Consider the following 22,185-nt stretch of genomic DNA (forward strand, 5'->3'; position numbering starts at 1 on the left):
CATCGGGTTCTTGGTAACCTCCCTGACCAAGGCCCTTCTCCCCTGATTGCTCAGTTTGGCCGGACAGCCAGCTCTAGGAAAAGTTTTGGTCGTTACAAACTTCTTCCATTTAAGAATGATGGAGGCCACTGTGTTCTAGGGGACCTTCAATGCTGCAGTCATTTTCTGGTACACTTCCCCAGATCTGTGCCTCGACACAATCTTGTTTCTGAGCACTACGGACAATTCCTTCGACCTCATGGCTTGGTTTTCACTCTGACATACACTGTCAACTGGGGAACCTTATATAGAAAGTTGTGTGCCTTTCCAAATCATGTCCAATCAATATAATTTACCACAGGTGGCCTCCAATCAAGTTGTAGAAACATCAATGATGATTAATGGAAACTGGATGCACCTGAGCTCTTTCTCATAGCAAAGGGGCTGAATACTTATAGAAATACATTTTTGGCTTGTGGAAAACGTCAAAGTGTCTGAATACCCGTCGGAGACGCTGCATGTTTCCCATGCCAATAAAGTCCTTTGTAATGAATGTGGGGGGAGAGAGAGAGACGGAGACGTTGCATGTTTCCCATGCCAATAAAGTCCTTTGTAATGAATGTGGGGGGAGAGAGAGAGACGGAGACGCTGCATGTTTCCCATGCCAATAAAGTCCTTTGTAATGAATGTGGGGGAGACAGAGAGAGACGGAGACGCTGCATGTTTCCCATGCCAATAAAGTATTTTGTAATGAATGTGGGGGGAGACAGAGAGAGACGGAGACGCTGCATGTTTCCCATGCCAATAAAGTCCTTTGTAATGAATGTGGGGGAGAGAGAGAGACGGAGACGCTACATGTTTCTAATGCCAATAAAGTCCTTTGTAATGAATGTGGGGGAGACAGAGAGAGACGGAGACGCTGCATGTTTCCCATGCCAATAAAGTCCTTTGTAATGAATGGGGGGGAGACAGAGAGAGACGGAGACAGAGAGAGAGAGAGACAGACAGAGAGAGACGGAGACAGAGAGAGAGAGAGACAGACAGAGAGAGACGGAGACGCTGCATGTTTCCCATGCCAATAAAGTCCTTTGTAATGAATGTGGGGGAGACAGAGAGAGACGGAGACGCTGCATGTTTCCCATGCCAATAAAGTCCTTTGTAATGAATGTGGGGGAGACAGAGAGAGACGGAGACGCTGCATGTTTCCCATGCCAATAAAGTCCTTTGTAATGAATGTGGGGGGAGACAGAGAGAGACGGAGACGCTGCATGTTTCCCATGCCAATAAAGTCCTTTGTAATGAATGTGGGGGGAGAGAGAGAGACGGAGACGCTGCATGTTTCCCATGCCAATAAAGTCCTTTGTAATGAATGGGGGGGGAGACAGAGAGAGACGGAGACGCTGCATGTTTCCCATGCCAATAAAGTCCTTTGTAATGAATGGGGGGGAGAGAGAGAGACGGAGACAGAGAGAGACAGAGAGAGACACAGAGAGAGACGGAGACGCTGCATGTTTCCCATGCCAATAAAGTCCTTTGTAATGAATGTGGGGGAGACAGAGAGAGACAGAGACGCTGCATGTTTCCCATGCCAATAAAGTCCTTTGTAATGAATGTGGGGGAGACAGAGAGAGACGGAGACGCTGCATGTTTCCCATGCCAATAAAGTCCTTTGTAATGAATGTGGGGGGAGAGAGAGAGACGGAGACGCTGCATGTTTCCCATGCCAATAAAGTCCTTTGTAATGAATGTGGGGGGAGAGAGAGAGATGGAGACGCTGCATGTTTCCCATGCCAATAAAGTCCTTTGTAATGAATGGGGGGGAGAGAGAGAGACGGAGACAGAGAGAGACAGACAGAGAGACACAGAGAGAGACGGAGACGCTGCATGTTTCCCATGCCAATAAAGTCCTTTGTAATGAATGTGGGGGAGACAGAGAGAGACGGAGACGCTGCATGTTTCCCATGCCAATAAAGTCCTTTGTAATGAATGTGGGGGAGACAGAGGGATTCGGAGACGCTGCATGTTTCCCATGCCAATAAAGTCCTTTGTAATGAATGTGGGGGGAGAGAGAGAGACGGAGACGCTGCATGTTTCCCATGCCAATAAAGTCCTTTGTAATGAATGTGGGGGGAGAGAGAGAGACGGAGACGCTGCATGTTTCCCATGCCAATAAAGTCCTTTGTAATGAATGGGGGGGAGACAGAGAGAGACGGAGACGCTGCATGTTTCCCATGCCAATAAAGTCCTTTGTAATGAATGTGGGGGAGAGTGAGACGGAGACAGAGAGAGACAGACAGAGAGAGACGGAGACGCTGCATGTTTCCCATGCCAATAAAGTCCTTTGTAATGAATGTGGGGGGAGACAGAGAGAGACGGAGACGCTGCATGTTTCCCATGCCAATAAAGTCCTTTGTAATGAATGGGGGGGAGAGAGAGAGACGGAGACAGAGAGAGACAGACAGAGAGAGACGGAGACGCTGCATGTTTCCCATGCCAATAAAGTCCTTTGTAATGAATGTGGGGGGAGACAGAGAGAGACGGAGACGCTGCATGTTTCCCATGCCAATAAAGTCCTTTGTAATGAATGTCGGGGGAGACAGAGAGAGACGGAGACGCTGCATGTTTCCCATGCCAATAAAGTCCTTTGTAATGAATGTGGGGGAGACAGAGAGAGACGGAGACGCTGCATGTTTCCCATGCCAATAAAGTCCTTTGTAATGAATGTGGGGGAGACAGAGAGAGACGGAGACAGAGAGAGAGACAGACAGAGAGAGACGAAGAGAGAGAGAGAGACAGATAGAGACAGACAGAGATTGGATCCCCTATTCCCTCAGCTAATAAATGCTGAGGGTGGGCCGTTTATGACACACAGCCCACTGATAGATTCTGGAGCATGGCGGTTTGGAGCCCAAAGGATTCATTTATTCTCACCAGCTAAACCCACCTGGACTCTCACATTTATCTCTTTTTCTGTCGCCACACACACACACACACACACACACACACACACACACACACACACACACACACACACACACACACACACACACCTGCTATCTCTAATTTATCTACCCTGTTGAACACACACACACACACACACTCTCTATCCTATTCCTCGCAATCTGCTTAGACACATTTATATGGCAGACACACACACACGGAGTGCTAGGACTGCTAACGCAGGTTTTTTTCTGAGCTGAGGATGAATTATTCAGTAACAGCTTCTATACTGAGGCTCAGCCCTATCTGACCCATCAGTATTAGTATCAACACTGACTCATCAGATGAACCACAACACTTAGCATGATGACCATACATCAGATATTAGCTGTAAGCCCTCACAGCTTTATCTGGAACATAGATACACATCAGCTCAACTGTACCACCAACATGACCTTTCATAGCCTCAACCACTCCATCCCTACAACATTTACAGCACATTTTATCAAAGAGACACAACATATATAACCAATTAATTCACCCACTTTACCTGGCAGGGTCACAGTGTCAGATAGACACACACTCTATGACCACACAACCACAGCAGAGTGGAGGCAACAAACACAAACACACAGCGTTGGGCCAGTCACCGAAAGGTTGACAATTCTAATCCCTGAGCGAACAAGGTGAAATATCTGTTGATGTGCCCTTAACCCTAACTGCTCCAGGGTCGCTGCTGATAATGGCAGACCCTGACTGTGCCTCCACTCTCCGAGAGAGTCCCAGGGAAAGAGGGATATGCAAAAAACACATTTCCAATAAGCACCCACCAAACTATTATTACTATTATAATTATTATACAAACACTCATGTTTGTTTTACTATCCTAACCCTAACAATAATTGTAACCCTAAACCAAACACTTAAGCCTGAAATAGCTATTTTCTTTGTGGTGACTGGCAAAATGTCCACACTTGTCCGAATTTTCCTTGTTTTACTATCCTTGTGAGGACTTCTGGAAAGTAAAACCAAAACACACACAAGCGCACGCGCACCTGGATCCAATTAAGAGTGAAAGCTCAATGCACTCTCTAATTAAAGGAAAACGCCACCCAAAAACAATCTTCATTAGTCGAATGTAGACATAGTCCCAACATGTTTTGCTTCATATGATGAATTCTGTATTTACATATCTTGATTGATGACAAGCAAAACATTGTGGGACAATTTCAACAATGGACTAATGAAACAAATACCAAAATAACACGTTGGAGTTTTCCTTTAAGTGGTCTAATGCTGAGTGTTCTATACAATGTCCTACACCAACCCCAGATAGCCCCACGGTGCTATGCCCCAGATAGCCCCACGGTGCTATGCCCCAGATAGCCCCACGGTGCTATGCCCCAGATAGCCCCACGGTGCTATGCCCCAGATAGCCCCACGGTGCTATGCCCCAGATAGCCCCACGGTGCTATGCCCCAGATAGCCCCACGGTGCTATGCCCCAGATAGCCCCACGGTGCTATGCCCCAGATAGCCCCACGGTGCTATGCCCCAGATAGCCCCACGGTGACTGCCCCACAGTGACTGCCCCACAGTGACTACCCCAGATAGCCCCACAGTGACTGCCCCAGATAGCCCCACAGTGACTGCCCCAGATAGCCCCACAGTGACTGCCCCAGATAGCCCCACAGTGACTACCCCAGATAGCCCCACAGTGACTACCCCAGATAGCCCCTTAGTGACTACCCCAGATAGCCCCACAGCGACTACCCCAGATAGCCCCGCAGTGACTACCCCAGATAGCCCCGCAGTGACTACCCCAGATAGCCCCGCAGTGACTACCCCAGATAGCCCCGCAGTGACTACCCCAGATAGCCCCGCAGTGACTACCCCAGATAGCCCCGCAGTGACTACCCCAGATAGCCCCACAGTGACTACCCCAGATAGCTCCACAGTGACTACCCCAGATAGCCCCACAGTGACTACCCCAGATAACCCCACAGTGACTACCCCACAGTGACTACCCCAGATAACCCCACAGTGACTACCCCAGTGACAACCCCAGATAACCCCAGTGACTAGCCCACAGTGACTACCCCAGATAACCCCACAGTGACAACCCCACAGTGACTACCCCACAGTGACTAACCCCAGATAACCCCACAGTGACTACCCCAGTGACAACCCCAGATAACCCCACAGTGACTAGCCCACAGTGACTACCCCAGATAACCCCACAGTGACTACCCCACAGTGACTACCCCACAGTGACTACCCCACAGTGACTACCCCACAGTGACTAGCCCACAGTGACTACCCCACAGTGACTACTCCACAGTGACTAGCCCACAGTGACTACCCCACAGTGACTACCCCACAGTGACTACCCCACTTTGACTAGCCCACAGTGACTACCCCACAATGACTAGCCCACAGTGACTACCCCACAATGACTAGCCCACAGTGACTACCCCACAATGACTAGCCCACAGTGACTACCCCAGATAGCCCCACAGTGACTACCCCAGATAGCCCCACAGTGACTACCCCAGATAGCCCCACAGTGACTACCCCAGATAGCCCCACAGTGACTACCCCAGATAGCCCCACAGTGACTACCCCAGATAGCCCCACAGTGACTACCCCAGATAGCCCCACAGTGACTACCCCAGATAGCCCAACAGCCAGCGGGCATCTGGCCTTCCTTGACAACAACAAACAATCTAAATCAGTTGTTGCGTTAAACTGAGTGAGTATAACTGAATGGTCCCAGCACACAAAAAAAAGTGTCAACAGAAGCCAGCTTGGATTTGGCTTCACTCCTATCAAATCCCATTGAGAGCATATATGTCATTGACAGATACACTTGAATTGTTGCATCTCATTGTGTTGTTGTCTTCCGGTGGCTAGCTAGCCAGCTAGGTAAATTTGGCCCTTTCCTTAATGGATGCAACTTGTGGTAATTCTGTGGATCTAAATCAATAGTTGTTTAGTGGTCTGAAAATGTCAGAAACATTAACTTGCTTGACCATGCTGTAGGTCATGTAACTGTTACTGGACATGCTGTATGCTTTGTGGACTTCAACGGACAGAGGTTGCTATCCGGTTTTGTGATGAAACAAAGGTGTGGTTGAATTTATTATGCCACTGTGTCTTCTTATTGTCTAGGCCTTAGGCCTATATATCAACGTGTCAAGACATCGTATTTAACAGGTTATAGCGCAAACAACGCAATTATCACAACACATACTGTAGGTTGTAATATGGCTTTGGGGAGCCTTCCCCAGTGATTTTACCCACACACCACTACTGCATGTGCCTTATTCAGTATTCAGTGAAAGTAAAGTCTGTTATTTCCATTCCATTTTGTGGTGTGACCTTGGAGGTTTTGTCTGTGGGGATCTTTCCAGTAAAACTTCACTATCCTTGTCACATGACGTAGGATGGGTGTGTCAGAGCTGTCGCCTGTCATCTGTGCTGTCGTGTTTAAATAAAGATTGAGAGAGAACGGACGCACACTGCTTACCTGGTGGGACTCTGTCTCTGTGTGAACTAAAACAGAGAGGGACTGAGTCTCTACAGACACACAGGTAAGACACACACACACACATAGTTCTCTGTGGAGTTGTCTGTGTTGCTGGGCTGAGAGGTAGTGATTCGGGAGCGGCCTTGTGGCTGTGTTGAGTTAGAGGTGATCTGGGAAGACTCTGCCTCAAATGGAACTGTCACTCAAACTATGGCCGGGGGACGGCTTTCTCTCCAAACTCTCATAGTCTCACGTCACAATTAGATGTTCATCCCTGTCTCTCAAATGACAAATTTCAAAAGTGTTTAAGGTTACCTTTAGGCATTATTTACGAATTCTTAAAGTTAAGCATTCATTCCGAAGGGTTAAGATGTGGGAAACTAAAACATGAAAAATAACTTTCTATTGCTGATACCAACATGCAACCTTTTAAACCAGAGGCAGAAGCCATCCCCATTCGAAACCATTCATCTCCCAACGTACTCAGACATCGATGGACATTGAATACTGACAATTGTGATCTCCCACCCTTTAATTTACAGATAGCCAGGGGAAAGCACCAACACTCAGACATAATGTACAAATAAAGCATGCGTGTTTAGTGAGTTCTCCAGATCAGAAGCAGTAGGGATGTTCTCTTGATAAGTGCATGAATTAGATCATTTCCTGTCCTGCTAAGCATTCTAAATGTAAGTACTTTTGCCTCATTTCTTTCTCTCAGAGGAGATTAAGTATTCAGAACTCCAATAAAAACTCAAACACACACCTCTTTTGTTTACTCTTGTGTCTCTGGTAGGATATATGGAGTGTGTGGCTGTGGGTTTGTGTGTGTGTGTGTCTCTGATAGGATATATGGAGTGTGTGGCTGTGGGTTTGTGTGTGTCTCTGATAGGATATATGGAGTGTGTGGCTGTGGGTTTGTGTGTGTGTGTGTCTCTGATAGGATATATGGAGTGTGTGGCTGTGGGTTTGTGTGTGTGTGTGTCTCTGATAGGATATATGGAGTGTGTGGCTGTGGGTTTGTGTTTGTGTGTGTGTGTCTCTGATAGGATATATGGAGTGTGTGGCTGTGGGTTTGTGTGTGTGTGTGTGTGTCTCTCTGATAGGATATATGGAGTGTGTGGCTGTGGGTTTGTGTGTGTGTGTTTGTGTGTGTGTGTGTGTGTGTGTGTCTCTGATAGGATATATGGTGTGTGTGGCTGTGGGTTTGTGTGTGTGTGTGTCTCTGATAGGATATATGGAGTGTGTGGCTGTGGGTTTGTGTGTGTCTCTGATAGGATATATGGAGTGTGTGGCTGTGGGTTTGTGTGTGTGTGTGTGTGTGTGTGTGTGTGTGTGTGTGTCTCTGATAGGATATATGGAGTGTGTGGCTGTGGGTTTGTGTGTGTGTTGGAGAACAAAAGGAAAACTTCAGAGCGTCTCATCTCAAAGCCTGACCTTTCCACTCCGCCGTTACCCAGCATTCCCTCTGCTCCGACGTGATGCTCATGCAGAGTGCTGCTGCTCTCCACACACACACACACTGGCATTTCAGAGGTCCAGTGTCCTCTAGCACCAGTCCTGATTAATCAGACTAAGTTTTTCAGGTGTGATTCACCAGAGATTACTACTTGACCAGAGGAAGCCTGTTATTATAGGTAACTTAAACTCCCCTTTATGATACTATTTCATTATCTGTGTGTGCGTGTGGACTGCCGATCCAGTGACAGAAGGGAAGGGAGTGAGAAAAAGAAAGCGAGAGACTGACACACTGACAGCAGCAACACCTGGAACCTGTCAAACCAACCGATATCACCTTAGCCATAGCTAGCTAGCTGCTCTCTCTCTCTCTCGACAGAGGAACAGCGTAGCCTCATGTTAATGTAATCCAGTGTTTCATCTATGTTAATGTGAGGACGGCAGCAGATGGACTGAGCTGAGAGGTTAATGCAGATACTGTCTGTCCTCCAGCCATATCTATTGACTGACACACACACACACACACACACACACACACACACGGAGGCTGGTGAGGGGAGGACGGCTCATACTAATGTCTTGGAACGGCGCGATGGAATGGCATCAAACACATGGAAGCCATGTGTTTGATGTATTTGAAACCATTCCACTGATTCCACTCCAGTCATTACCACAAGCCCGTCCTCCTCAATTAAGGTGCCACCAACCTCCTGTGACACACACACACACGTCTGTCCTGCCAGCAGACACCTTATTCTGTACATCGCCTGTCCTTGACTCCAGTGTATGCATGTGTGTGTTCTGACCTTGAAGAGTGAGCGGCAGACGTAGTCGTACACCATGCTCTTCAGACTGGCCTCCAGGGCTGCTATCCTGGCCTCCGTAGTCTCTGCCTCCTGGGGACGGGTGATAGATGGATGACAGATGTCAGTTACATTGTAAAACAAACGAGTCACATGGCAATGTGATATATTTACCCTTCACAGCAGTGTGATATATTTACCCTTCACAGCACTGTTATATATTTACCCTTCACAGCAGTGTGATTTATTTACCCTTCACAGCAGTGTGATTTATTTACCCTTCACAGCAGTGTGATATATTTACCCTTCACAGCAGTGTGATTTATTTACCCTTCACAGCAGTGTGATTTATTTACCCTTCACAGCAGTGTGATTTATTTACCCTTCACAGCAGTGTGATTTATTTACCCTTCACAGCAGTGTGATTTATTTACCCTTCACAGCAGTGTGATTTATTTACCCTTCACAGCAGTGTGATATATTTACCCTTCACAGCAGTGTGATTTATTTACCCTTCACAGCAGTGTGATTTATTTACCCTTCACAGCAGTGTGATATATTTACCCTTCACAGCAGTGCGATTTATTTACCCTTCACAGCAGTGTGATTTATTTACCATTCACAGCAGTGTGATTTATTTACCCTTCACAGCAGTGTGATATATTTACCCTTCATGGCACTGTGATTTACTTACCCTTCATGGCACTGTGATTTATTTACCCTTCACAGCAGTGTGATATATTTACCCTTCACAGCAGTGTGATATATTTACCCTTCACAGCAGTGTGATATATTTACCCTTCACAGCACTGTGATTTATTTACCCTTCACAGTAGTGTGATTTATTTACCCTTCACAGCAGTGTGATTTATTTACCCTTCACAGCAGTGTGATATATTTACCCTTCACAGCAGTGTGATTTATTTACCCTTCACAGCAGTGTGATTTATTTACCCTTAACAGCAGTGTGATATATTTACCCTTCACAGCAGTGTGATTTATTTACCCTTCACAGCAGTGTGATATATTTACCCTTCATGGCACTGTGATTTACTTACCCTTCATGGCACTGTGATATATTTACCCTTCACAGCAGTGTGATTTATTTACCCTTCACAGCAGTGTGATATATTTACCCTTCATGGCACTGTGATTTACTTACCCTTCATGGCACTGTGATTTATTTACCCTTCACAGCAGTGTGATATATTTACCCTTCACAGCAGTGTGATATATTTACCCTTCACAGCAGTGTGATATATTTACCCTTCACAGCAGTGTGATATATTTACCCTTCACAGCAGTGTGATATATTTATCCTTCATGGCACTGTGATATATTTACCCTTCACAGCACTGTGATATATTTACCCTTCATGGCACTGTGATTTATTTACCCTTCACAGCAGTGTGATATATTTACCCTTCACAGCACTGTGATATATTTACCCTTCACAGCAGTGTGATATATGTACCCTTCACAGCACTGTGATTTATTTACCCTTCACAGCACAGTGATATATTGATGTGTTGAGGATGGGCCAATAGTGATAGTTATATGTGCTAAAAACATGGAAGATAGTTAGCAGAACTCTCTCACCCTATCCCCCTCCACTCCCCTCCTCTCCAGTCTCACCCTATCCCCCCTCCACTCCCCCTCCTCTCCAGTCTCACCATATCCCCCCCACTCCCCCTCCTCTCCAGTCTCACCCTATCCCCCCTCCACTCCCCCTCCTCTCCAGTCTCACCCTATCCCCCCTCCACTCCCCCTCCTCTCCAGTCTCACCCTATCCCCCCTCCACTCCAGTCTCACCCTATCCCCCTCCACTCCCCCTCCTCTCCAGTCTCACCCTATCCCCCCTCCTCTCCAGTCTCACCCTATCCCCCCTCCACTCCCCCTCCTCTCCAGTCTCACCCTATCCCCCCTCCACTCCAGTCTCACCCTATCCCCGCTCCATTCCCCCTCCTCTCCAGTCTCACCCTATCCCCCCTCCACTCCCCCTCCTCTCCAGTCTCACCCTATCCCCCCTCCACTACCCTTCCTCTCCAGTCTCACCCTATCCCCCCTCCTCTCCAGTCTCACCCTATCCCCCCTCCACTCCCCCTCCTCTCCAGTCTCACCCTATCACCCCTCCACTCCCCCTCCTCTCCAGTCTCACCCTATCCCCCCTCCACTCCCCCTCCTCTCCAGTCTCACCCTATCCCCCCTCCACTCCCCCTCCTCTCCAGTCTCACCCTATCCCCCTCCTCTCCAGTCTCACCATTCCCCCTCCTCTACAGTCTCACCCTATCCCCCCTCCACTCCCCCTCCTCTCCAGTCTCACCCTATCCCCCCTCCTCTCCAGTCTCACCATTCCCCCTCCTCTCCAGTCTCACCCTATCCCCCCTCCTCTCCAGTCTCACCATTCCCCCTCCTCTCCAGTCTCACCCTATCCCCCCTCCACTCCCCCTCCTCTCCAGTCTCACCCTATCCCCCTCCACTCCCCCTCCTCTCCAGTCTCACCCTATCCCCGCTCCATTCCCCCTCCTCTCCAGTCTCACCCTATCCCCCCTCAATTCCCCCTCCTCTCCAGTCTCACCCTATCCCCCCTCCACTCCCCCTCCTCTCCAGTCTCACCCTATCCCCCCTCCACTCCCCCTCCTCTCCAGTCTCACCCTATCCCCCCTCCTCTCCAGTCTCACCCTATCCCCCCTCCACTCCCCCTCCTCTCCAGTCTCACCCTATCCCCCCTCCACTCCAGTCTCACCCTATCCCCGCTCCATTCCCCCTCCTCTCCAGTCTCACCCTATCCCCCCTCCACTCCCCCTCCTCTCCAGTCTCACCCTATCCCCCCTCCACTACCCTTCCTCTCCAGTCTCACCCTATCCCCCCTCCTCTCCAGTCTCACCCTATCCCCCCTCCACTCCCCCTCCTCTACAGTCTCACCCTATCCCCCCTCCACTCCCCCTCCTCTCCAGTCTCACCCTATCCCCCCTCCTCTCCAGTCTCACCCTATCCCCCCTCCACTCCAGTCTCACCCTATCCCCCTCCACTCCCCCTCCTCTCCAGTCTCACCCTATCCCCCCTCCTCTCCAGTCTCACCCTATCCCCCCTCCTCTCCAGTCTCGCCCTATCCCCCCTCCACTCCCCCTCCTCTCCAGTCTCACCCTATCCCCCCTCCTCTCCAGTCTCACCCTATCCCCCTCCATTCCCCCTCCTCTCCAGTCTCACCATTCCCCCTCCTCTCCAGTCTCACCATTCCCCCTCCTCTCCCCCTCCAATCCCCCTCCAATCCCCCTCCTCTCCAGTCTCACCATTCCCACTCCTCTCCAGTCTCACCATTCCCCCTCCTCTCCAGTCTCACCATTCCCCCTCCTCTCCAGTCTCTCCATTCCCCCTCCATTCCCCCTCCTCTCCAGTCTCACCCTATACCCCTCCACTCCCCCTCCTCTCCAGTCTCACCCTATCCCCCTCCATTCCCCCTCCTCTCCAGTCTCACCCTATCCCCCCTCCTCTCCAGTCTCACCCTATCCCCCCTCCTCTCCAGTCTCGCCCTATCCCCCCTCCACTCCCCCTCCTCTCCAGTCTCGCCCTATCCCCCCTCCACTCCCCCTCCTCTCCAGTCTCACCCTATCCCCCCTCCTCTCCAGTCTCACCCTATCCCCCTCCATTCCCCCTCCTCTCCAGTCTCACCATTCCCCCTCCTCTCCAGTCTCACCATTCCCCCTCCTCTCCCCCTCCAATCCCCCTCCAATCCCCCTCCTCTCCAGTCTCACCATTCCCCCTCCTCTCCAGTCTCACCATTCCCCCTCCTCTCCAGTCTCACCATTCCCCCTCCTCTCCAGTCTCTCCATTCCCCCTCCATTCCCCCTCCTCTCCAGTCTCACCCTATACCCCTCCACTCCCCCTCCTCTCCAGTCTCACCCTATACCCCTCCAATCCCCCTCCTCTCCAGTCTCACCATTCCCCCTCCTCTCCAGTCTCACCATTCCCCCTCCTCTCCAGTCTCAACGTTCCCCCTCCTCTCCAGTCTCACCGTTCCCCCTCCTCTCCAGTCTCTCCATTCCCCCTCCTCTCCAGTCTCACCCTATACCCCTCCACTCCCCCTCCTCTCCAGTCTCACCCTATCCCCCTCCATTCCCCGTCCTCTCCAGTCTCACCATTCCCCCTCCTCTCCAGTCTCATCATTCCCCCTCCATTCCCCCTCCTCTCCAGTCTCACCCTATCCCCCTCCATTCCCCCTCCTCTCCAGTCTCACCATTCCCCCTCCTCTCCAGTCTCACCCTATCCCCCCTCCACTCTCCCTCCTCTCCAGTCTCACCATTCCCCCTCCATTCCCCCTCCTCTCCAGTCTCACCCTATCCCCCTCCACTCCCCCTCCTCTCCAGTCTCACCCTATCCCCCTCCACTCCCCCTCCTCTCCAGTCTCACCCTATCCCCCCTCCACTCCCCCTCCTCTCCAGTCTCACCCTATCCCCCCTCCTCTCCAGTCTCACCCTATCCCCCCTCCACTCCCCCTCCTCTCCAGTCTCACCCTATCCCCCCTCCACTCCAGTCTCACCCTATCCCCGCTCCATTCCCCCTCCTCTCCAGTCTCACCCTATCCCCCCTCCACTCCCCCTCCTCTCCAGTCTCACCCTATCCCCCCTCCACTACTCTTCTTCTCCAGTCTCACCCTATCCCCCCTCCTCTCCAGTCTCACCCTATCCCCCCTCCACTCCCCCTCCTCTACAGTCTCACCCTATCCCCCCTCCACTCCCCCTCCTCTCCAGTCTCACCCTATCCCCCCTCCTCTCCAGTCTCACCCTTTCCCCCCTCCACTCCAGTCTCACCCTATCCCCCTCCACTCCCCCTCCTCTCCAGTCTCACCCTATCCCCCCTCCTCTCCAGTCTCACCCTATCCCCCCTCCTCTCCAGTCTCGCCCTATCCCCCCTCCACTCCCCCTCCTCTCCAGTCTCACCCTATCCCCCTCCACTCCCCCTCCTCTCCAGTCTCACCCTATCCCCCCTCCTCTCCAGTCTCACCCTATCCCCCTCCATTCCCCCTCCTCTCCAGTCTCACCATTCCCCCTCCTCTCCCCCTCCAATCCCCCTCCTCTCCAGTCTCACCATTCCCCCTCCTCTCCAGTCTCACCATTCCCCCTCCTCTCCAGTCTCACCATTCCCCCTCCTCTCCAGTCTCTCCATTCCCCCTCCATTCCCCCTCCTCTCCAGTCTCACCCTATCCCCCCTCCACTCCCCCTCCTCTCCAGTCTCACCCTATCCCCCCTCCTCTCCAGTCTCACCCTATCCCCCCTCCACTCCCCCTCCTCTCCAGTCTCACCCTATCCCCCCTCCACTCCAGTCTCACCCTATCCCCGCTCCATTCCCCCTCCTCTCCAGTCTCACCCTATCCCCCCTCCACTCCCCCTCCTCTCCAGTCTCACCCTATCCCCCCTCCACTACCCTTCCTCTCCAGTCTCACCCTATCCCCCCTCCTCTCCAGTCTCACCCTATCCCCCCTCCACTCCCCCTCCTCTACAGTCTCACCCTATCCCCCCTCCACTCCCCCTCCTCTCCAGTCTCACCCTATCCCCCCTCCTCTCCAGTCTCACCCTATCCCCCCTCCACTCCAGTCTCACCCTATCCCCCTCCACTCCCCCTCCTCTCCAGTCTCACCCTATCCCCCCACCTCTCCAGTCTCACCCTATCCCCCCTCCTCTCCAGTCTCGCCCTATCCCCCCTCCACTCCCCCTCCTCTCCAGTCTCACCCTATCCCCCCTCCTCTCCAGTCTCACCCTATCCCCCTCCATTCCCCCTCCTCTCCAGTCTCACCATTCCCCCTCCTCTCCAGTCTCACCATTCCCCCTCCTCTCCCCCTCCAATCCCCCTCCTCTCCAGTCTCACCATTCCCCCTCCTCTCCAGTCTCACCATTACCCCTCCTCTCCAGTCTCACCATTCCCCCTCCACTCCAGTCTCTCCATTCCCCCTCCATTCCCCCTCCTCTCCAGTCTCACCCTATACCCCTCCACTCCCCCTCCTCTCCAGTCTCACCCTATACCCCTCCAATCCCCCTCCTCTCCAGTCTCACCATTCCCCCTCCTCTCCAGTCTCACCATTCCCCCTCCTCTCCAGTCTCAACGTTCCCCCTCCTCTCCAGTCTCACCATTCCCCCTCCTCTCCAGTCTCTCCATTCCCCCTCCATTCCCCCTCCTCTCCAGTCTCACCCTATACCCCTCCACTCCCCCTCCTCTCCAGTCTCACCCTATCCCCCTCCATTCCCCGTCCTCTCCAGTCTCACCATTCCCCCTCCTCTCCAGTCTCACCATTCCCCCTCCATTCCCCCTCCTCTCCAGTCTCACCCTATCCCCCTCCATTCCCCCTCCTCTCCAGTCTCACCATTCCCCCTCCTCTCCAGTCTCACCCTATCCCCCCTCCACTCTCCCTCCTCTCCAGTCTCACCATTCCCCCTCCTCTCCAGTCTCACCCTATCCCCCTCCACTCCCCCTCCTCTCCAGTCTCACCCTATCCCCCTCCACTCCCCCTCATCTCCAGTCTCACCCTATCCCCCCTCCACTCCCCCTCCTCTCCAGTCTCACCCTATCCCCCCTCCTCTCCAGTCTCACCCTATCCCCCCTCCACTCCCCCTCCTCTCCAGTCTCACCCTATCCCCCCTCCACTCCAGTCTCACCCTATCCCCGCTCCATTCCCCCTCCTCTCCAGTCTCACCCTATCCCCCCTCCACTCCCCCTCCTCTCCAGTCTCACCCTATCCCCCCTCCACTACCCTTCCTCTCCAGTCTCACCCTATCCCCCCTCCTCTCCAGTCTCACCCTATCCCCCCTCCACTCCCCCTCCTCTACAGTCTCACCCTATCCCCCCTCCACTCCCCCTCCTCTCCAGTCTCACCCTATCCCCCCTCCTCTCCAGTCTCACCCTATCCCCCTCCACTCCCCCTCCTCTCCAGTCTCACCCTATCCCCCCTCCTCTCCAGTCTCACCCTATCCCCCCTCCTCTCCAGTCTCGCCCTATCCCCCCTCCACTCCCCCTCCTCTCCAGTCTCACCCTATCCCCCCTCCTCTCCAGTCTCACCCTATCCCCCTCCATTCCCCCTCCTCTCCAGTCTCACCATTCCCCCTCCTCTCCAGTCTCACCATTCCCCCTCCTCTCCCCCTCCAATCCCCCTCCAATCCCCCTCCTCTCCAGTCTCACCATTCCCCCTCCTCTCCAGTCTCACCATTCCCCCTCCTCTCCAGTCTCACCATTCCCCCTCCTCTCCAGTCTCTCCATTCCCCCTCCATTCCCCCTCCTCTCCAGTCTCACCCTATACCCCTCCACTCCCCCTCCTCTCCAGTCTCACCCTATACCCCTCCAATCCCCCTCCTCTCCAGTCTCACCATTCCCCCTCCTCTCCAGTCTCAACGTTCCCCCTCCTCTCCAGTCTCAACGTTCCCCCTCCTCTCCAGTCTCACCATTCCCCCTCCTCTCCAGTCTCTCCATTCCCCCTCCATTCCCCCTCCTCTCCAGTCTCACCCTATACCCCTCCACTCCCCCTCCTCTCCAGTCTCACCCTATCCCCCTCCATTCCCCGTCCTCTCCAGTCTCACCATTCCCCCTCCTCTCCAGTCTCACCATTCCCCCTCCATTCCCCCTCCTCTCCAGTCTCACCCTATCCCCCTCCATTCCCCCTCCTCTCCAGTCTCACCATTCCCCCTCCTCTCCAGTCTCACCCTATCCCCCCTCCACTCTCCCTCCTCTCCAGTCTCACCATTCCCCCTCCATTCCCCCTCCTCTCCAGTCTCACCCTATCCCCCTCCATTCCCCCTCCTCTCCAGTCTCACCCTATCCCCCTCCTCTCCACTCCATTCTCCATTATATTCCTCCTCCTAGTCCCTCTCTCTTCCCTGTGTGTATAAAACACACCCATTACACGGTCTCCCCCTCTCTCTCATTCAGAGCACATCTCAATGGGAACACGACCGTCTGAAGGCCCCATCAACTGCAGTGCACGGACAGAACTAATTCTCCTCAATTACACACACACACACACACACACACACACACACACACACACACACACACACACACACACACACACACACACACACACACACACACACACACACACACACACACACACACACACACACACACACACACACACACACACACACACACACACACACACACACACACACACACGTTTGAAGTTCTCCTTGAAGTGGCAGCTGGGTTGGGGGTCGCCAGTAAAGCTGTCAGAGAGGGTGTGGAATGGAGTCATCATAGGGAAGGGTGCAGGGTTAGAGCCTGCTCTGTCCAATTTCCACACACGCACACACGCACACACACACAAACCATGTCATGTCCAATTACACCAAAGTCCCAAGGTATAGGGATCAGAGAAATAAATAAAGTGGAGAGAATCAAGCCAGGCCTCTCTCCCTTACTGCCTTCATCTCTATTCTCTATGACCTCAGTATCTCTCCCTTACTGCCTTCATCTCTATTCTCTATGACCTCAGTATCTCTCCTCATCTCTCTCCCTTACTGCCTTCATCTCTATTCTTTATGACCTCAGTATCTCTCCTCATCTCTCTCCCTTACTGCCTTCATCTCTAGTCTCTATGACCTCAGTATCTCTCCTCATCTCTCTCCCTTACTGCCTTCATCTCTATTCTCTATGACCTCAGTATCTCTCCTAATCTCTCTCCCTTACTGCCTTCATCTCTATTCTCTATGACCTCATCTCTCTCCCTTACTGCCTTCATCTCTATTCTCTATGACCTCATCTCTCTCCCTTACTGCCTTCATCTCTATTCTCTATGACCTCAGTATCTCTCCTCATCTCTCTCCCTTACTGCCTTCCTCTCTATTCTCTATGACCTCAGTATCTCTCCCTTACTGCCTTCATCTCTATTCTCTATGACCTCAGTATCTCTCCTCATCTCTCTCCCTTACTGCCTTCATCTCTAGTCTCTATGACCTCAGTATCTCTCCTCATCTCTCTCCCTTACTGCCTTCATCTCCATTCTCTATGACCTCAGTATCTCTCCTCATCTCTCTCCCTTACTGCCTTCATCTCTATTCTCTATGACCTCATCTCTCTCCCTTACTGCCTTCATCTCTATTCTCTATGACCTCATCTCTCTCCCTTACTGCCTTCATCTCTATTATCTATGACCTCAGTATCTCTCCTCATCTCTCTCCCTTACTGCCTTCATCTCTATTCTCTATGACCTCATCTCTCTCCCTTACTGCCTTCATCTCTATTCTCTATGACCTCAGTATCTCTCCTCATCTCTCTCCCTTACTGCCTTCATCTCTATTCTCTATGACCTCATCTCTCTCCCTTACTGCCTTCATCTCTATTCTCTATGACCTCAGTATCTCTCCTCATCTCTCTCCCTTACTGCCTTCATCTCTAGTCTCTATGACCTCAGTATCTCTCCTCATCTCTCTCCCTTACTGCCTTCATCTCTATTCTTTATGACCTCAGTATCTCTCCTCATCTCTCTCCCTTACTGCCTTCATCTCTAGTCTCTATGACCTCAGTATCTCTCCTCATCTCTCTCCCTTACTGCCTTCATCTCTATTCTCTATGACCTCAGTATCTCTCCTAATCTCTCTCCCTTACTGCCTTCATCTCTATTCTCTATGACCTCATCTCTCTCCCTTACTGCCTTCATCTCTATTCTCTATGACCTCATCTCTCTCCCTTACTGCCTTCATCTCTATTCTCTATGACCTCAGTATCTCTCCTCATCTCTCTCCCTTACTGCCTTCCTCTCTATTCTCTATGACCTCAGTATCTCTCCCTTACTGCCTTCATCTCTATTCTCTATGACCTCAGTATCTCTCCTCATCTCTCTCCCTTACTGCCTTCATCTCTAGTCTCTATGACCTCAGTATCTCTCCTCATCTCTCTCCCTTACTGCCTTCATCTCCATTCTCTATGACCTCAGTATCTCTCCTCATCTCTCTCCCTTACTGCCTTCATCTCTATTCTCTATGACCTCATCTCTCTCCCTTACTGCCTTCATCTCTATTCTCTATGACCTCATCTCTCTCCCTTACTGCCTTCATCTCTATTATCTATGACCTCAGTATCTCTCCTCATCTCTCTCCCTTACTGCCTTCATCTCTATTCTCTATGACCTCATCTCTCTCCCTTACTGCCTTCATCTCTATTCTCTATGACCTCAGTATCTCTCCTCATCTCTCTCCCTTACTGCCTTCATCTCTATTCTCTATGACCTCATCTCTCTCCCTTACTGCCTTCATCTCTATTCTCTATGACCTCAGTATCTCTCCTCATCTCTCTCCCTTACTGCCTTCATCTCTAGTCTCTATGACCTCAGTATCTCTCCTCATCTCTCTCCCTTACTGCCTTCATCTCTATTCTTTATGACCTCAGTATCTCTCCTCATCTCTCTCCCTTACTGCCTTCATCTCTAGTCTCTATGACCTCAGTATCTCTCCTCATCTCTCTCCCTTACTGCCTTCATCTCTATTCTCTATGACCTCAGTATCTCTCCTAATCTCTCTCCCTTACTGCCTTCATCTCTATTCTCTATGACCTCATCTCTCTCCCTTACTGCCTTCATCTCTATTCTCTATGACCTCATCTCTCTCCCTTACTGCCTTCATCTCTATTCTCTATGACCTCAGTATCTCTCCTCATCTCTCTCCCTTACTGCCTTCCTCTCTATTCTCTATGACCTCAGTATCTCTCCCTTACTGCCTTCATCTCTATTCTCTATGACCTCAGTATCTCTCCTCATCTCTCTCCCTTACTGCCTTCATCTCTAGTCTCTATGACCTCAGTATCTCTCCTCATCTCTCTCCCTTACTGCCTTCATCTCCATTCTCTATGACCTCAGTATCTCTCCTCATCTCTCTCCCTTACTGCCTTCATCTCTATTCTCTATGACCTCATCTCTCTCCCTTACTGCCTTCATCTCTATTCTCTATGACCTCATCTCTCTCCCTTACTGCCTTCATCTCTATTATCTATGACCTCAGTATCTCTCCTCATCTCTCTCCCTTACTGCCTTCATCTCTATTCTCTATGACCTCATCTCTCTCCCTTACTGCCTTCATCTCTATTCTCTATGACCTCAGTATCTCTCCTCATCTCTCTCCCTTACTGCCTTCATCTCTATTCTCTATGACCTCATCTCTCTCCCTTACTGCCTTCATCTCTATTCTCTATGACCTCAGTATCTCTCCTCATCTCTCTCCCTTACTGCCTTCATCTCTAGTCTCTATGACCTCAGTATCTCTCCTCATCTCTCTCCCTTACTGCCTTCATCTCCATTCTCTATGACCTCAGTATCTCTCCTCATCTCTCTCCCTTACTGCCTTCATCTCTATTCTCTATGACCTCAGTATCTCTCCTAATCTCTCTCCCTTACTGCCTTCATCTCTATTCTCTATGACCTCATCTCTCTCCCTTACTGCCTTCATCTCTATTCTCTATGACCTCAGTATCTCTCCTCATCTCTTTCCCTTACTGCCTTCATCTCTATTCTCTATGACCTCATCTCTCTCCCTTACTGCCTTCATCTCTATTCTCTATGACCTCAGTATCTCTCCCTTACTGCCTTCATCTCTATGATCTCAGTATTTCTCCTCATCCCTCCCCCTTACTGCCTCATCTCATATCTGAAACCATCTACCAATCAGAGATCATACATAGCTCACAGTGCACACAAACAAACACACACACACACACACACACACACACACACACACACACACACACACACACACACACACACACACACACACACACACACACACAAGCCGAGAGAAATGTTCAGCGACACACTCAACTCAGGCTGTTGTACAGTGTGTGAACTCTCGTTGGGGTGAGACTAAGCGCTAATTCCAAATCCCATGGGTTCTCTTTGTAAACGGTGCCATCCAGGAATGTCGCCAAGCAGCAGCTGGTCACCGAAGCAACAGCCAGCCAAACTCTCTGTGTGTTTATTTCAGAAAATGGAAAGGTTGAGGTGGGCTGAGAAGATAAATATCTAGCAAATGGGAAAAAGTGTGTCTGTGTGTGTGAGGGGCCAGTACTTCCTGATCCCATTATCCCACCATGACTACACCCAGTACCTCCTGATCCCATTATCCCAACATGACTACACCCACAGTCCCTCTTGATCCCATTATCCCACCATGACTACATCCCTCCAGATCCCATATCATACCATGACTACACCCAGAACCTCCTGATCCCATTATCCCACCAAGACTACACCTAGTACCTCCTGATCCCATTATCATACCATGACTACACCCAATCCCTCCTGATCCCAATATCATACCATGACTACACCCAGTCTGTCCTGATCCCATTATCATACCATGACTACACCCAATACCTCCTGATCCCAATATCATACCATGACTACACACAGTCTGTCCTGATCCCATTATCATACCATGACTACACCCAGTCTGTCCTGATCCCATTATCATACTATGACTACACCCAGTACCTCCGGATCCCATTATCCCACCATCACTACACCCAGTCCCTCCTGATCCCATTATCCCACCATGACTACATCCCTCCAGATCCCATTATCATACCATGACTACACACAGTACCTCCGGATCCCATTATCCCACCATGACTACACCCCTCCTGATCCCATTATCCCACCATGACTACACCCCTCCTGATCCCATTATCCCGCCATGACTACACCCAGTCCCTCCTGATCCCATTATCCCACCACGACTGCATCCCTCCAGATCCCATTATCCCACCATGACTACACCCCTCCTGATCCCATTATCCCACCATGACTACACCCAGTCCCTCCTGATCCTATTATCATACCATGACTACACCCAGTACCTCCGGATCCCATTATCATACCATGACTACACCCAGTAACTCCTGATCCCATTATCATACCATGACTACACCCAGTATCTCCGGATCCCAATATAGTGCCATGACTACACCCAGTACCTCCTGATCCCATTATCATACCATGACTACACCCAGTAACTCCTGATCCCATTATCATACCATGACTACACCCAGTATCTCCGGATCCCAATATAGTGCCATGACTACACCCAGTACCTCCTGATCCCATTATCATACCACGACTGCATCCCTCCAGATCCCATTATCCCACCATGACTACACCCCTCCTGATCCCATTATCCCACCATGACTACACCCAGTCCCTCCTGATCCTATTATCATACCATGACTACACCCAGTACCTCCGGATCCCATTATCATACCTCCTCTCTCCTCCTACCATATCATGTCTGATGGGAGGAGAGAGAGGTCTGATGGGAGGTGAGAGAGGTCTGATGGGAGGAGAAAGAGGTCTGATGGGAGGAGAGAGAGGTCTGATGGGAGGAGAGAGAGGTATGATGGGAGGAGAGAGAGGTCTGATGGGAGGAGAGAGAGGTCTGATGGGAGGAGAGAGAAGTCTGATGGGAGGAGAGAGAGGTCTGATGGGAGGAGAGAGAGATGTGATGGGAGG

The 22,185-nt window shown here is 51.1% G+C and overlaps 1 protein-coding gene across 1 annotated transcript in view; it reads right to left on the minus strand.

Moving 5' to 3' along the window:
* The window catches only part of LOC139382646 (dynein cytoplasmic 2 heavy chain 1), a 263,106-nt gene that overhangs the window by 108,047 nt on the left and 132,874 nt on the right, over positions 1-22,185 (minus strand). Inside the window, exon 62 of the mRNA XM_071126737.1 lies at positions 8,712-8,801. Within this exon, the coding sequence (XP_070982838.1) occupies positions 8,712-8,801 (90 nt within the window). The remainder of the gene's footprint in view (positions 1-8,711; positions 8,802-22,185) is intronic.

This window comes from Oncorhynchus clarkii, chromosome 24 (assembly GCF_045791955.1).
Source record: "Oncorhynchus clarkii lewisi isolate Uvic-CL-2024 chromosome 24, UVic_Ocla_1.0, whole genome shotgun sequence".
Classification (NCBI taxonomy): domain Eukaryota; kingdom Metazoa; phylum Chordata; class Actinopteri; order Salmoniformes; family Salmonidae; genus Oncorhynchus; species Oncorhynchus clarkii.